At 39.9% G+C, this 17,500-nt stretch overlaps 1 protein-coding gene across 1 annotated transcript; it reads right to left on the reverse strand.

Annotated features, from left to right (window-relative positions):
* Positions 1-3,304: 3,304 nt before the first annotated feature.
* Positions 3,305-10,640, reverse strand: LOC138004219 (uncharacterized). The gene is made up of 5 exons (XM_068850679.1): positions 10,467-10,640; positions 5,600-5,709; positions 4,549-4,693; positions 4,161-4,292; positions 3,305-3,669 (listed from the first exon to the last, which is right to left on the reverse strand). The coding sequence occupies exons 1-5, from the start codon at positions 10,567-10,569 to the stop codon at positions 3,656-3,658; spliced, it is 504 nt and encodes a 167-aa protein (XP_068706780.1). The 5' UTR covers positions 10,570-10,640; the 3' UTR covers positions 3,305-3,655.
* Positions 10,641-17,500: the final 6,860 nt, after the last annotated feature.

Raw genomic sequence — 17,500 nt, forward strand, 5'->3', positions numbered from 1 at the left:
TTTATGTGGGAGCAGTTTTCACAACGATAACCGGAATTCTTGCTGTTTCGTCATTCTGGTGTAAAACGAAGTTAATTTGGGACGCCAACAATATTGCTTTAGGCTTATCTGCTGCTCATTTAGGTGAATTTATACGTTCTTGGCCAAATTTAATTTACGCAACAATTAATTACAAACAATAAGCTATTTTAACAACCGTGTTTCGTTTCCGGACTGATAACTAGAGGAGGGCAAACACGTACCAAAGGCAACATAAACGCAAACAAATGGACCAAAAATAAAAACTTAGTTAGAACATTGACAGGTGACGTCACAGACACGTCCACCATGATTAGATGACCCGGTGCCAGGGGGTCACCACTAACCTTTACGTCCAGGTTTCACAACTTTTATAGTTCTGGATTCACACAGCAGAGGTATTGACATTAACCTTTTCCCGAAAGTTTCAATTTTTACACCTTACAATTACTAGTATTGCTAATAAATAAATATATAAATAAATAAATAAATGAATACTGTAAACAGAACATACCTGGAATAACATCATCACAAACCCGCACCTGCCATAACCATCATGACGAACCAGTCAGCTTGGCAGACGTACTGCGTTGATTATATTGTAACGAAATCGTTGGGCAGTTTCCTTCGCGGCCGCTTTAAAACTTATTTCACCCAGCTAAACGATCTTTGGTGGCCGTGAGCAAGAATAAATGATGGGGATGGTCACTCCATGATCAGAAACCGCTTTTTTTTTAGCATAGTATTAGTATCCTACTTTTGAAATAGTTTTCTCGTTGTTTTTTTATTGAGCCTGTTCTCTTATGTTTTATTGCTGGTCACCTCGAATAGCTACGCTAATTGTAGGTAACAAATATTGTAAAATCTGTGTTATAATAATAAAATGTTGCAGTTGTTGATGACTGAACCAAATGCAACGGTTCGAAGAAGAAAACCAACATGGCCGTTCTCATGTAAAAACAGAGCATTCGGTGTTATTACCAGACGAAGTGGAACTGTTAATTGTGTGTAATTGGATAAGGGTATGCTCAATGTTAACTTTCGAAAAACGATGAGCGCGTTAGCAGCCAAGTCTTTAAGCTGACAACATTGAACGAGAACTTAAATTTTGACGTTTACAAACTTTGGTAATTACATTCCTCTCAACGAGGACATTGTCATTAATTAGAACTCTTGTCGTGATTATTTTCCCCGCTCTTTCTTGCATTCATCCCGACACTTCAAACAGTCCGTAGTGAGGGTCTTTAGAATCTTCCATCAAGATCAGAGCACCTCTCATAAAACTAAGATTGCTCATGGCTGTCAACTCATGTTCAGCTTTTGAGATGTATTTTCACGCAGTTCATAGGGACACTCCTTGATAGCAAAAACAGAGAGATAAAGTTTTACCCTTGAACAGTAAGCCCCAATCCGAAGCGGAGTCACCAATGAGAAAATGGGTCTCAACGAAAACCAGTTTTCGGGTTTATACTTCTACGGTTGTTACTCTGTTGGAAACTATCGGTGCTCAGGACAAACAAATATCACTGAAAATAAGCTAGTTAATAGAAGACTGGGTACCAATTCGAATTTTTGGCCCGCTGATCCTGTAAATGAAATCTAAGGCCCGTTTCCAAAGTCGAACTTTTCGCTCATTTGCATGAGATTCGGCTCATGTAAAGTTCTACGTTTGAAATGGGCCTAAAGTAGTTCTGTTCAAGCAAACCAATCCAATTGCTCTTCGATCTGAGTGACAGTGATCATCACAATTATGACGCAACTTCACCAGTTGCGAAAAAGCTGCAACAAATCCAGGCTTGAAAGGAACTCGACACAATCATGACCGTGCGATGTATTCTTTCTTTCATACATTCACCGATTTACTACTCACTGGAATACGGGTGAGAATTTCACGAGAAATCTGTCGTTTGTATAGTATGATCCTTCAGCCGAGGTGTGAAATATTCATCCTTAATCCGTAAAAAAAAAATCATTGAATATAACCACATTATTAAAAACTGAATCATTGGATAATGCAATTCGAGAGTTTAAATTGGCTAAACAATCATGGGTTATGAGCCATTATACCATGATCTACAAACACGGCAAGCATATGCGTGATTTTTTGGGCCTTTTTAATGTAGTCTGGTTTTCTATATTTTGGGGGTGTTTTTAATAACACAGTTATTCCACTCGCGCTTGTTGGCCATGAGATGATTATAGCCAACTCGGCGCTACGCGCCTCGTTGGCTATCTATTCATCTCGTATCTAACGCGCGCTCATGGAATAATTGTTAATTATCCTATAATAGAACCTAGTTCCCTTGGTCTCTTTATGACAAGAGAAACCCTGGGAAAGAGGTTGTAAATATCGCACATTCACTCAAAAACGACGCATACCATGACAAAGGCATTTTCTCGACAAACGTGCTGGCTGTTTTCCGCCTGATCCCCAGCTTAATAATCTATTAGAAATAATCTGAATTTCATTGGCTGACATTTAATTTTGAGGGTTCTGAATAGACAGCACCTTTCATGAAATACCACTCTGTATTCAAAGGAAATGCTTGGCTAATGTGTAATACTTATAGGACAAGGGATACAGTGCGAACTTGTCAAATGAGCACCTCCCAGACGGCCAATGTCACGGGTGACCAGTATCCACAAGACTGAAATAAACACCGAATCCATCTTGGGAGCTTCCGAGATTTGAATGGAATCTTTACGATTTTCCTTGAAGTTGCTACGAAAAATGCACCAGACGCTTGACGCTTTTCAAAACACCCGTTTATTTTATAATAAAGCAAAAGATCATAACTATTTTCGATATATAAAGGAGCTCTGCAGGGGAATTCAGAATCTCAAGAGCAAAATTCAAAACTGGCACGCAGATTTGAAGGTTCGAATTTCAAAACCACTGGTCACACGTGACAAAGACTCAGATGGTAGAGCGAGTGCGGGGTATGCACGCGGTCATGGGTTCGAGGTCCGTGTAAGCCAGGGTTTTCGTGTGGCGTCTTTCGCATTAGCTCAAGGTGCTTCATAGCTGCGATGATCACTATCACTGAAATTCAAATATATGAAAATTTCATATATTCTATTCTTTCCTTATGCCTGGTTTGAATACTGAACAAGATGGCCGGACTCTTGGTAGGTATGCCTATTATATCAGTACTTTTGTTTTCATTTTAAAGGGGCTCATCTGGCAACTGCAAGGTTTGAAATTTGTTGGTCTTTTAATTACCCCAATGTTCTTAAAACGACTCACTGTTGCCTTGGGTATCAGGTTTAACATTTGCAACGGACACAGGAAAACGTTTCTTTTTAATAAGATACCGCAGTTTATCATTAACTGCATTGCTTCAATAAACAAGAAATGAAGTGGACTAGGCACTGCAGCACAGGTGCAGAACCAACAAACACAAAGAGTATAAATGAACTGGCAGTCTTTCAGACACTGACGAGCCATTTTCTGCGTAGCACACATCGGACAATGGAACATCACTTTTGAGCCGAACATCATAAGCTGAGGATTTTCGTTCAGGACATATCAGGTCAGCTCAGTGAATATATATCTCTTGTTACAATCACCTCAGCACATCAACATAAAGTTACAATCAGGCAGGAGCAGCGTTGAATCACGTAGCAGAACAGATCATTACCAGTCACGGCCTTTTGTAAGAATGGACAAACAAAACAAATTCAACTGTTATCAGACAATTTGAGGGCCCACTTCCAGTTCATTAACTAGCGAGAAACCGGATTCTTCACAGTCACATACAAGACAACTCGGTTTGGATTTCCCTTTTATGTAATCATGACAAACTACTGGTTGAGAAAAAGAGTCAACCTAAAACCTATATACAGTGACAGCAACTATTATGTTTAAGTCTCTTACCACAACAAATAATTACAATGAATACTTTAAGGCAACAATATGATATTAACACCTTATTAAAAGCAATGCAACGGACATTGATTACACAGCTGACAACTACATAATCAAAGATTCAAACTCATTGCATTGATTCATTACATTTGCAATCAAAAACAAAAAGCAATTATTAAAGGCATTTTAAATTAAAGGCACAAGACACTTTACTAGAAACATAACAGGGCTAAAAAAAATTATGCCACCTTAAACTAGGTAACAGCTACATTACCTTTTCTGCCATCTCCTCCATAACCGCCGTACCCGCCTGATCGCCCTCCACTTCCACCATATCCGCCGCCGCCTCCTCCGCCATAACGTCCCCCACCGCCTCCACCGTAGCTTCTACTGCCATAACCTCCACCTGTGAAACACAAAACAAAAACTTGCTTATCTATTCAGCCTTCACAAAACAGTGAGGAGTCAACCCAAAGTAAAGCAGATCTGTTTCAAGCCCACATTCTCTTCTATTTACAAACACTGCTGCCTTTTAACAGACAAGGGGTACAAGCCAAGACCAGAAAAGTTAAAGTTCCGCCAGCCGCTACAATTTCAGCCAGATTCTTTAGCCATTTCTGGAATAAGAAATAATTGTTACTGCAACACTTTGAACTACATACCTTGACTATATCTTCCTCCTCCTCCTCCTCCTCCATATCCACCACCACCACCGCGTCCGCCTCTAAACCCTCCTCGCCTACCTCCTCCACCGCCGCCGCCGCGGGAGTTTGCTCTTGCTACTCTGATTGTGCGGCCATCCAGCTCCTTCAAAAGAAGACAAAGAGTCACAAGCCCTTTCAATTAGAAACTGTCTGCTTTCCCAAATGGTGATTGCTTTGAGGGTAGAGGCAAAGAAATGAATGAGAAAGTACTTTCTTTTTATTTCCTTCCTAATATGGATTACCATGAAAAATTAAGATCGAATCCAGGGTTTTTCTTTGAAGCCGGACTTTTCATCCCTTGGTCAATTCCCATTCCATGTGCGGTACTTTAATGCCAATATTTCAGTATCAGTGTTCAGTTTCAGTTTTTATTATGTATTTTGCATAAAATATCATAAATCTATGCAATGCTCGCAGTTTGCACTAGCTAGTAGAGGCGAGCATTGCTCATAACTACACATTCACATAAAAATAAATAAATAAATAAATAAATAAATTAGTTTTAGAATACAGTTAGTGCAGTGGAGAACAGCTTAAAACTTGTACAGTATAACATAAATAAACATAAAAAAGTAGTTTAAATTGAAGAAATAAATTTTTAATGTTTGAGGGGTTTGTTTTACTTTTTACTATAATATTTATTTTTTGCATTCTTTTTAATGAACAATTTTTAATATTTGAGGGGTTTGTTCTACTTTTACTATAATATTTATTTTCTACATTCTTTTTAATGAAAAAACGAGTGAACTCCTGCCTTGCCTGGGAAACTGATTCTTGAGTTCCAGAAACACTGGAAACAGAATTTTTCAGTGTTCTATTCTTAAGATTTCCTGGGGAATTTGGGGCAGGGATGCCACGTCCGGTGCTTTCAGAAATATGTCCGCTACTTTATAAAATCGTTGAAAACCCTAAGAAACCAGCAAATTAGCTGGCAGTACATGTCAATCTTGCCACAACTTTCAGTTTAACAATAATTATGACAGAATCACAAGCAAGGAAACATAATTACCGAGTCATTGAGTTGGTAAACCGCATCATCCACATGCTTGCTCTCACAGAAAGTAACAAAACCAAATCCTCTTGATCTTGATTCATCCTCACGCTCTTTCACAACAGTGGCTGGAGAAAGAAGAGAAAATTAATGCCTCCTTTACATGAATGCAAAGTTATGTGGATGCACACAACACTTATTGGTCTGAAGACTTACAAAAGTCCAATCCAGAATAGCCTGTTCCAGGCCTCTAAGTTAGTGATGAACAGCAAAAAATGCAAGGCTGCTGCCTAACGGTCACCCAGTCGCCTTACTTGCGAGCACAGGCAACCAAATTTCTGAATGCATAGCCTGAATTCAGCCTAGGCTTCGATTTAAAAGCGTTTGCTGCTAACTTATAATACAGCGCTGGCAAAATAATAAACATTGTTTGAGATCTCAACTCTCTGCAGCTTGCGGAGGGGTGGTCAAATGCATTGTTAATCAGTCCTTTGTCCATACATTTAAGTTTTTTTTTAAAGAAAATAATTATGTCCATTTCCCATAATCCATATCAAACATTCAGTCTTCTAAATTAACAATAGTAGTAACCTGAACTTCATAGGAAGAGAATGGATTGCGGTTGGGTAAAAAGCCAGTGGGAGAACATTTTCCTTGATCCAGATCATTTCCTTGCTCATCCCCACCAATTAAGCAAGAGACTGGAACAGGCCTAAGCTAACCCCAGAGAAACACAAACTGCTAGATGGTTGAACTCTTTCTTACGCAGTTACAAGGACCAGGATTGATTAATGCATTTCCATTTACTTAGCAAAACAGAAGCTTTTCAAAATGCATTGGCGTGGACTAAAGACTTGGAGAAAACAAAGTTGCTGGGCAATGTTGCTAAAACAAGCTTTAGGTCAACAGCCAAACACTTGGGCAGGTAGCATATACTGTAATAATAAGGATTTGTGTTGTTTCGCCCACAATGTGATTTAACTACACTTAAGTCGATATGCATAAACATTAACTTGTCAGTTCGCTAAAATGACTGCAAGCAAACAAGACTTCACTGCTCATGTAAGTGAGAAAAGCAAATAACAGAGTACTTGCAAGAAATAGTACCTTAATGACTCGTGTATAAGCCGCACCATTTTGCTTAAGTTTGGGCCAAAAATTGAAGGTGCAGCTTATACATGAGACCATTGCTTTCAGAGGGAGTAAAGTGGCTTGTAGGGGTCACAAATTGAACTGAAAACTTTCAGTAACTAAAGATAAAACATATTGAAACCTGTTGTTCACCACTGCTTTTAGTGGTTAGACGTGGTGGCTCCTAAAGGAGCTGTTTGTTTGCATCTTCAGGTTCTAAATCCGAATTTTGCTCTCCAGTAGTTCTTTCGAGTGTTTTATTTTATTTGCACTTTGTTTGAGCAGCAGTTAAACTCTAACTGGCATGGAATCTCCATTCCTCTGCACAGCCGCTTACAATGTCATTTACCACCAATCTCCTCAACAATGCTTTCTCCACTATGTGCAAGAAAATACCACGCTATTTGGGAGACCTTGGGAGGCAAATGGCCCACCGTTTCATTGCCCTTCACTATTTTCACGCCGTGTTTGTCCATGGGGTTGTTACACTCTTTTCTCCCATCGTCTCAATGATATCTATGAAGCTGATGCAAAAGTAGTCTCCTACGTAGCCGCTCTTTGTGTGGGGAGGAGTGTTGCGTGACCACACAAAGAACGGCTGTGTAGGAGACTAATCCGAAAGCGAACGTTTCCATGTCCAGACTTCCCTTGTTAAAAATGGCTGTGTGGTTACCACGCAAACGTTTTGCATCGTTCTCCTGTGCTTTTTTTGTGCAAATTCATTTTCATTTCAACTGTTGTCAGTCACAGGGAAATTTTATTAAAAAGAAGCTTTTAAAAAAGATATTTCAGAGTTGATTACACCTGTAAGTTATTATGTCACTGAAAATATACAACATTAGATTTCGTCAAATTAAATGCTAACATTTGCGAACAAACGAACAACTTTTTTTTTTTTAGAAGAGTGCTTTTTTGGAGTTCTTATTTTTATTCCAAAATCATGATTGAGAGTTGGGGGTGCGGCTTACACACGAGACTTTACAGTAATTTATTCAGAAGATGGATGAGAGCCAACAGACCTTTTGGTGTGATACCTAATAAGCAAATTCACCATGATTCAAATGTTTAAAAATGGCTAATAATGAGCCACATTAGCCTGGGGTGATTTACATAGTCCTGCAAATCCAGTCCCCTGTTCGACAAGCTATTGGATTCCAGATAATCCAACAACTTATCCATCGTGACCTTTCATTTTCAGTGCGAACTGCACAGCTGAGGAAAATTTTTGAATGGGCCGGGAGATTGTGCATCAGTTGCAAGGTTGTGTCTTGATCAAAAAAAACAGTTTGCCATCACTGTTTCACATGCTGGAATTTACTTTATCATTACTTTTGCCAGAGCATAATTTGAAATTAATAACAAGATCAATGGCCAAATGGCAACTGCTGAATACCCTGCCACTCTAAAACAGATCTTGAAAAGTGATGGCTACACAGTAGAATATGTTAATAAGGAAAGAAGTGGCTATGCAATTATTATTACCACCCCTCCCCCATAAAATTAAAGCTAAAATTAGGCTTAATCAGTAAACGAGTGCTATATTCTTCACACGGTCTTGGTAAAAGGTGAACCGTAAATTGAAAGCTAAAATCTTAAAAGAGTGCTAAGGCCTGATCACTATACAAGTGCAATATTCATCGCACTATCTTGTTAAAAAGTGTAGTTAACCGAACCGTAAAATGAAAGCTAAAATTTTAAACGAGTTCTTAGGCCTAACCACTGAAACGAATGCTTAGGCTTAATCAGTAAACGAGTGCTATATTCTTCACACGATCTCGTTAAAAAGTGTAGTTAACTGAACCGTAGAGTGAAAGCTAAAATTTTAAACGAGTTCTTAGGCCTTATCACTGAAACAAGCACTTAGGCCTAATCACTAAACGAGTGCAATATTTATTGCACTATCTCGTTAAAAAGTGTAGTTAACTGAACCGTAAAATGAAAGCTAAAATTTTAAATGAGTTCTTAGGCTGAACTACTGAAATGAGTGCTTAGGCTTAATCAGTAAACAAGTGCTTTAATCTTCACATGGTCTTGGTAAAAAGTGTAGTTAACCGAACTGTAAATTGAAAGCTAGAATCTTAAAAGATTGCTTAGGCCTCAAGGTTGCTGCCTAACAGTCACCCAGTCGCCTTATTTGCGAGCACAGGCGACCACATTTCTGAAAAAGTGGCCCATACGGGCGCCTTACTTGATTCATCCTCAATTTCTTGTAAATATGATCCCAGCTGGAATTAATTAATTCTGGGCTCTTGAAAAAATGACTTGGGCTACTAACTTTTAATGTTGGAAGCCCGAAGGGCTCCCGGAAAATTTTCTTAGGCAGCAGCCTTGGGCCTAATCACTGAAACAAGTGCTAAGGCCTAATCAGTAAATGAGTGCAATAGTCATCACACTATCTCGTTAAAAAGTGTAGTTAAATGAAAAGGAGAATGAAAGCAAAAATGTTAAAAGAGTGCCTAGCCCTGATCACTGAAAGGAGCACTTAGACTTAATCAGTGCTGTATTCATCACATGATCTTGTGAAAAAGCATAGGTTAAGCAAACCGTGAAATGAAATCTTAAATTTGTAAAGAGTTCTTTGGCCGAACTTCTGAAACGAAAACTTAAGGTTAATCAGTAAATGGGTGCTATAAAAAAAGTCTAGTTAGCCGAATTGTAAAATGAAAGCTAAAATTTTTCGAGTGCTTAGCCCCAATACTGAAATGAGCACTTTGGCTCAATCAGTAAACGAGTGCTGTATTCAGCACATGATCTCGTTAATGACCACTGCGTAGCCACTTCTTTCCTTACTAACATATTCTAGGGGGAGAGGTGGTAATGACCACTGCATAGCCACAGTAAAATCGAAACATTCAAAGAAAATAGTGCATTTAAAAATCAGTGTGCATTTTGCCCCCTTAAAATCCCATAACGGATTTCAAAATGGCCGCCGTATTAAAATGGCATTTGGCCAACATTTATTAAAACGTGGAGTATATTTTACGTTCTGGGGACCGTTTCTCGAAAGTCCCGAAATCTCTTCGGGCCTAAGAAACAATTTGGGAAACTGCCAAACGCTTGCTTCGGAAAGCTGATCTTTTAACATGTTTTCAAGATAACAAAAAGCAAAATGACTGTGAAGTTTGACGAATTAAATCTTCTCCGTTCTTGTGATACAAAGGGAATTATGACACCCGAAAATGGTCCGTAAAGTTTCGGGAATTTCGAGAAAAGGGGCCCCTGGACAGGGACTTGAAGGTACTCAGCCTTCGAACAACTAGGACCTGGACTCCCATTTGCTCGTTTTCAACCCGCTTTACTTCGCAAACCACTGCCAAACCGTTTGGGAATTTCAAGCATTTAGATATCGATCGTGAATTGTGCTCGGGTATTTATACGCGAAAGTAAGCTTCGTATTGAACGAAGCGAGTTGAGTTTTAACAAGTTTTGACGATGAAATCCTCAAAATTTAAGTTATATCAACCTCGATCTTGCTTCATTTGCCGCAGCAGTTGAATCATCCTTGCTTGCAGTCATGCTTAAGTATGGGCAAAACGAATGTAATTCGTAATTCCAACGAAATGAAGGATTTGTTTGAAACTTTTTGTTCCTTTGCCGATCACGTTATCACAAATGCAAACGCATGAAAGACTAATACTTTCAAAAGAGTGTAATACTTAAAATAACAAGAACAAGGGAACGCATGTCGACCGTTAATTCGAGTTCTACCGCGTTGCTGTAAACAGAAACTGCGAATTATCATAAGGTAAATTACCTTCTTCAATTTCTCCTATTGATTCGAAGTGGCTTCTCAGATCATCGTCGGTCGTACCATAGCTCAAATTGCCGACATAAACCTTTTTCTCACCGTCAGACATTGTGAACAACTTTGACGACAACCGAACCAACCTAAACTCCTTAGACCTCGTGCTTTCTCCTTCAGAACACGACGCAGCAAAACCAGACAAACGAGTCTCAAAACAGGTTTCGAGCGCGAAACCAGGCCACACGGCCTTCTCTTACAGATGGGGCACTGTTGAACACAGTCACACCCAATGACGAGTCCCGGAAGTCGATTGTAGCTTCCTTTTCAATTAAGGCCGCCTTACACATTTGTCGGCCCAATTTATCGGCCAGACGGTGTCGGAGGGCAAATCTTGCGTGTATTTTGACAGCCGATGAACGTCCGATTCATGGAAATGAAAATGGGTCCGATTAAAAAAACTCTGTTGCAGTGCAACAGATTTTTCGAAGTCGTGCCGACACTGCGAGAGAAACCGCCGTACCAATCAAAGCGTAAGCGAGTCCCTAGGGAATGCGCATAAATACTTCAAAAAAATTAAAGCTTTCAAAACGGTGGATACTAAAAGGACAACGGGAAGATCTTTTGAGGAAAAATTACACGTTTTTACACAATTTACACGGTACGATTTATCGGCCCGACAAAATCGTACTGTGTAAACCGGCCTTATACTTCTAAGTCGAATATTTTGAAACTCCCACTACCATAAGATTTATGCTACAAACAAATTTGTAATTAACAGAGACCAGGCCCGCCTAAGATAGCATGAAAGGCAGCTGAGATATGTTTAAATTATATGCTGAAAATGTCGCCCTTGTTTCCGATTTGCGTCTGACAAATCGTCCCTCGCCCCTGTTCTGATTTGTGTCCGTACAAAATCAATTTTCTGAGCCAGGCAAGTCGATTTGCACCAGATCTGATTCAGAATGTTTGATTTTTCAATCGCTAACCCAAGCAGCACTTTGGTTCTCCGTGCGAGTTTCTACTAAAACACCTCGGTCGTGTGGAACAATACCAATTAGCTAATCATCAAAAATACCAAATACTCTTTGTTTGTCAATCCAAAATTTTGCATAAGCATTGTTTCCATTTTCTATTGAGACCATCATAAGTCCCAATAGAAAATAAAAAAAAATAATAATGCTTACGCAAAAATTTGAAGGGGCAAACAAAGTGCATTATGGTATTTTTGATATTGGCTAATACCACTTGCGCTCTCGTGTAAAGCAATGCCAATACGATACCACCTTGCGCGCCCAGCTGAGCAAATCGCGATTTCTCCCTTATCTAACAATTTATACATTTACCCTTTTTACGCGGGGACTCCTAGGTTTCCTCCTCGGGGGGGGGGGGGGGGGGGTGGGAGGACACAACAACAACAACAACAATAATAATGCTGATGATAATAGCGGAGCTCTGGCGAGAGAAAGGGCGCCAGCGGAGCACCATGGGTAAGACATTTCGTTTATGACGTCGGCGTACGCCCGTACAGTATCAGGGTGGAGGTGGGGAGGAAAGACGGCCTTTGGGGGCGGGGGTGTTCGTGCAAGGGATATCGCATGGCCAGCGTTGCATTTGGCAAAGCCGCCTTTTCCTGGCGGGAAATCACAGTGACTGTCGTCGGTTTTTATGCTCAATCAAAGCTAGTTTAGCTAAACGATTTGAGCTTGCCTTAGTTTGAAAAAGTCAGATCTTCGTTCAAAGAATGCAAACAAAAGTCGCCGTCTAACTTCCTTACTTCTCAGATTTTTTGGTTTGAACCCAGAGAACCGGTAAGAATCAGCGTTTGGGTGTTACGTGCAGCGAAAAGGAGTGACTGTCTTTGCTAAATTGCGGAATCAGACGGTGTACGGGTCTGCGACATTAAAGATCGATCGTGTTTAATGGCGCTGTCTTCGGACGTTGCTGCGTAATCAATGGATGTCTCGCCACAAAGAATCCTTACTTGAAGAAGCAGCTCCTCGGTGAACATGAGAAGAGGCACCTTAGGGCCGATTTACACGATACGATTTTGTCGCATGCGACAAGCTCACGACAGGCCTACGACATAACTTACGATTGTCGCAGCGTTTTAAAACATGTTTTAAAATGCTACGACAATTTTTCTGACGTACACAACAATCGTAAATCATGTCGTGGGCCTGTCGTAAGCCGTTGTCGCATGCGACAAAGTCGTACCGTGTAAATCGGCCCTTAGGACCCATTTACACGATACGATTTTGTCGCATGCGACAAGCTCACGACAGGCATACGACATGACTTAAGACTGTCGCAGCGTTTTAAAACATGTTTTAAAATGCTACGACATTTTTTCTGACGTACACAACAATCGCAAATCATGTCGTGGGCCTGTCGTAAGGGCCGATTTACACGGTAAGATTTTTGTCGCATGCGACAACGGCTTACGACAGGCCCACGACATGCTTTACGATTGTTGTGTGCGTCAGAAAAAATGTCGTAACATTTTAAAACATGTTTTAAAACGCTGCGACAATCGAAAGTCATGTCGTAGGCCTGTCGTGAGCTTGTCGCATGCGACAAAATCGTATCGTGTAAATCGGCCCTAAAATATGTTTTAAAACGCTGCGACAATCGTAACTCATGTCGTAGCCTGTCGTAAGCTTGTCGCATGCGACAAAAATCGTACCGTGTAAATCGGCCCTTAGGATTTGTTTCTGCTTAGCAAAGGAACGATTTTGTGTGAAATGAGTGATCGTTGACTTAACTGTCACCAGGTTAGTACCCCTGTTCCCCCCTTTTATGCGGACATTTATGTCAAATTGCTTATAAGCAATTTGTCTATCTTACTACGAGGTATGTTTGTTACTTGACTTATTTCTCCAAAATTTCCGAGAAAAGTCGACGAAAAATTCGCATCTTTCAAATGTTTTGTTTCGACACTTGAAATTGGTTTGGACTCAAAAATGCTTACATGTTTTATCCAAATGTTCGCTATCTAATAGTTTAGTTGGATGGTGAGACTCTTCGTTTTTTCTGCTGTCGCTTATTTGTTAAACTTATTAAAGAAAAGGCAAGCAAAGTCAGGACGCCTTACACCCTGACCAGTCACAGCCGATTTGGACTCCCCCCCCCCCCGGTCCAGATCGAAACCCCCTGAAAATTATGGCGCGTATTTCTTATCAAAATTCAACTTTTCAATCGTCTTACAAGTTTGACATTCACCTTTTAAATTGTACGTTCGTTTTATTCATTTCGACATTCGTTTTATTCGCTTCGGCATTCGTTTTACATAAACAGCATTGATTTTTTTATATCGAAGTTGTTTTTAAGGGCCGATTTACACGGTACGACTTTGTCGCATGCGACAACAGCTTACGACAGGCCCACGACACGATTTACGATTGTTGTGTACGTCAGAAAAAATGTCGTTGCATTTTAAAACATGCTTTAAAACGCTGCGACAATCGTAAGTCATGTCGTAGGCCTATCGTGAGCTTGTCGCATGCGACAAAATCGTATCGTGTAAATCGGCCCTAAACGAGATTCTTCCGTGAAGCATACACTGGGTTGCCTGTGGTACGTGTTACAGAAAATCAGAAGGCACCGAATGAACTACAGCATTCCAGTCTCTGAAGAATAACAAATAAAAGAGAAGCGAGAAACATTGGCTTCTGGGCTGACATGTTGATAATTTTCAAGTTCCCTCACAACTTCTTTTGACCACAAGTTTAAGTGTGCCCTCTGAGCATTTGACAGCTTTGTAATACCAAAGTTCACTGAAGTTAAACCCTGTCCGGCGGGGTTAGTGTTTGGATGGGAGACCAAAATCATCTACCCCTCATAAAACAGAAGCATCGGACCGAAAATACTATTAACGCTAAGAAATGCGAACTCAGCAAGGTACAGATTTTGTTAGCGTGCTTTATGCAAAACAAGAACATCATTCTAAAAGCTTATTCTAAGCAAAAAGTAGGTTCTGGAGGTAATTTTCAGAGTGGAAATCAAGGTTACGCGGCGGACGGCAAACTCACGATTTCATTAAGTTAACACACCAGAAAGCCGCTAACCTCATTTTGACAAGAAAATGCTTTACTATCGCCATAAAAACTATCCAGTTAAGCTCGTATATCATAAAACATGATGAATTCATAAAGGCCACCTTTTCCAGCGAACGATTTTTTGAAACAAACATATTTGCTATTAGAGGCAAAAACCCCTTCTATTTCATTACGTGCGTGAAGAGAAGAAACTCAGTCGTGTCAAATATGCGCAATATTGCAACAAACTAAATTTCAGGATCAAACCGTTTCCATGAAGAACCTTTTCCTTGCATAATGAAGCACAAAATACACGACAACCTTTCTTTCAAATAATTCTTGGCTGTCACATTTCCAATTATTGTTTTTACCTGAAGACTGTGCAGAGTTGATCACAGATCCACGTAAGGTGTTCGATTCGTTCAATCGTTCTCTGTCTTTGTTGAACCCATAAGTTACCAGAGAATTTTCCATTTGGTTTCAGTGTTCTACATAACAGCACACTTGGTTAAATATTATTTTAGAAATACAGCTCACTTTGATTTCGGCTCGACGGGCGATAGATTGTCGTCGAAGTCCATTACTCGTCGCTTTTGAGATTCCAGGTGTTGGTTTTTCACCGCCTGCCTAGTTTATCCAACTGACTTTCCATTATTGAGCTCCATAAGGGTATATTTTGTTCAAGGATCCACTAAAACGCCATTCGCGTTACATGACGTTCGACGCCATTGCAGGCTAAGTTAATCGTTCTACTGTGTCCACCAGAGAAATCCACGCATTTCCCACTACCCTCTCGATCCTAAGAGAATACTCGCAGAAGGCTCTATGCACAACGACACCACTTAGCAAGGGAGTGACAGGCAAGACTTTTACCGACACGGAAAAAACGACGAAATGAAACGCAGATTCCGACAGGGATTGCCATACTGGCAACCCAGTAATAAAACAGCATTCCTTTGTCAAGTCTAAAGTTTGACATTCGTTTTATACAATGTTTTTCAGTTTTTCATGTTCTTCGACATTCGTTTTAGGGACGTTCGTTTTGGCGGTGTTCGTTTTGTTTTTTTCGCAATGCACTGTGGGATTCGAAGATTTCCCGCCAGACACTGGGTCGAGTGCCCAAAGAAAATGGCGACCGTAGGGGAGGCTTTTCTTTCAAGAGTCCGGTCTTTAATGGAAGTGTTCAATCACTCTAGTAACTTTGATGACGGAAAAATTGACGACATGTTGCCCTGTGGAGATTTGCTGTACCACCATGCCGTTCGCCTTGCTTCAGTCAACATCGTGGAGGATGCTACGATATCTAAGTTACAAGCTGTCATCGATTTGTTTAGTGAAATCGATGAGTCCAAACAAAAATTTTCTTTTCAACCCGGAGTTGAGTACACTGGTGCGCTAGGAAGGCCTAAGATTTAAGTCACTAAAGACTAGTTATCGTATTTTGTAGGTAATGGTTTCAAGGCAACGTATATGGCTCGAATGCTGTCAAAACGCACGTCCCTAAAACAAATGTCGAAGAACATGAAAAACTGAAAAACGTTGTATAAAACGAATGTCGAACTTTAGACTTGACAAAGGAATGCTGTTTTATGTAAAAACAATGTCGACTTAAAAAAAACCAATGCTGTTTATGTAAAACGAATGTCCACCTTGAAAAACGAATGCCGAAGCGAATAAAACGAATGTCGAAATGAATAAAACGACGTCCAATTTAAAAGATGAATGTCAAACTTCTAAAAAAAGCGAAAAGTTGAATTTTGATAAGAAATACGCGCCATAGAAAATAAGCGTTCTTTTGATTAAGGTAATAAAATTCCTCTTTAAATTGTTTTTAGTTGTAAAAAAACTGTTACTGAAACTTAAGTCTAACTTTGCTTTTTCTCCTTATTGAAAATTAACACGAGAATTCATGACCGGAAAAGTTTGGTTATAAAAAAATGGGAAAAAAAATCGTCTGAAGCCTTGTAATCAAGTAAACTTCTATCAATGCGTCTTCCAAACAAGAAAGTGGCACCTCCTTTGTGAAAGCGCCGCCCATTCAAAATGGAAGAAAAAGAAATATGAAAGAAATAACGCTTTAAGAAAAGGCCACAGCGCGAACTTTTTGTCCTAATAAGAAAATTACTGAACACGACAATTCAATGCGTTCCTAGTGTGTGATTTGATAAGCTTTTGTCAGAAAGGAGTTAAAATTCCCATCTACTTTACGAAATGCAGCCGCGAATGCTGTAAGAACCATTACTGAAAAATTAACTGATCTAAATCTTCTTCTCGAAGATTTATGCTTTATGGTATCGGTCAGTTTCCACAATCCAAAATCTAACTCTGCCTCGATACACAGTCAAATAAGCCGTAAGAGGGGGTACGGGGGGTCCAAATGGTTCCGCTTTGATAAGTTCACGGTTAAGTTTACAAGAGATTGACATCTCAAAAATGTCGCGAAAAGCAACAACTCCTTGCCAAACTATAAACACGATTTTAACAGATAAGCATTGTAAATACTTTCCGTCACAACAATTCTCGTTCTTACCAAGAAATCACAAACTTTTAAGGTAATTGTAATTAAAACAGTTCATATTTTGTTCAATGTTTACGGCCGACCAATTTTTCTGAAAGCCATCTAAAGTTAGGTCCGAATCGCACTAGTACGCTGGCCCACAACTGTCACGGCAATAACAAATAATACCTCACGGCAAAACTAAAACTGTCACGGCAATAACAAATACCTCACGGCAAAACTAAAACTGTCACGGCAATAACAAATACCTCACGGCAAAACTAAAACTGTCACGGCAATATCAAATTCCGCACGGCAAAACCAAAATGCTCACGGCGAAACCATAAAGCTCACGGCAAAACCAAAAACTCACGGCGAAATCAAAAACCTCACGGCAAAACGGAAAGCTCACGGCAAAATCAAAAACTCACGGCGAAACCGTGAAAACGTTTGCCTTTGTATACAACGGTAGGGCAGTTTAAACGAGAGAAAATAAGCCGCGGCTTACATAG

The sequence above is a fragment of the Montipora foliosa genome, chromosome 1, assembly GCF_036669935.1.
Source record: "Montipora foliosa isolate CH-2021 chromosome 1, ASM3666993v2, whole genome shotgun sequence".
Taxonomy (NCBI): domain Eukaryota; kingdom Metazoa; phylum Cnidaria; class Anthozoa; order Scleractinia; family Acroporidae; genus Montipora; species Montipora foliosa.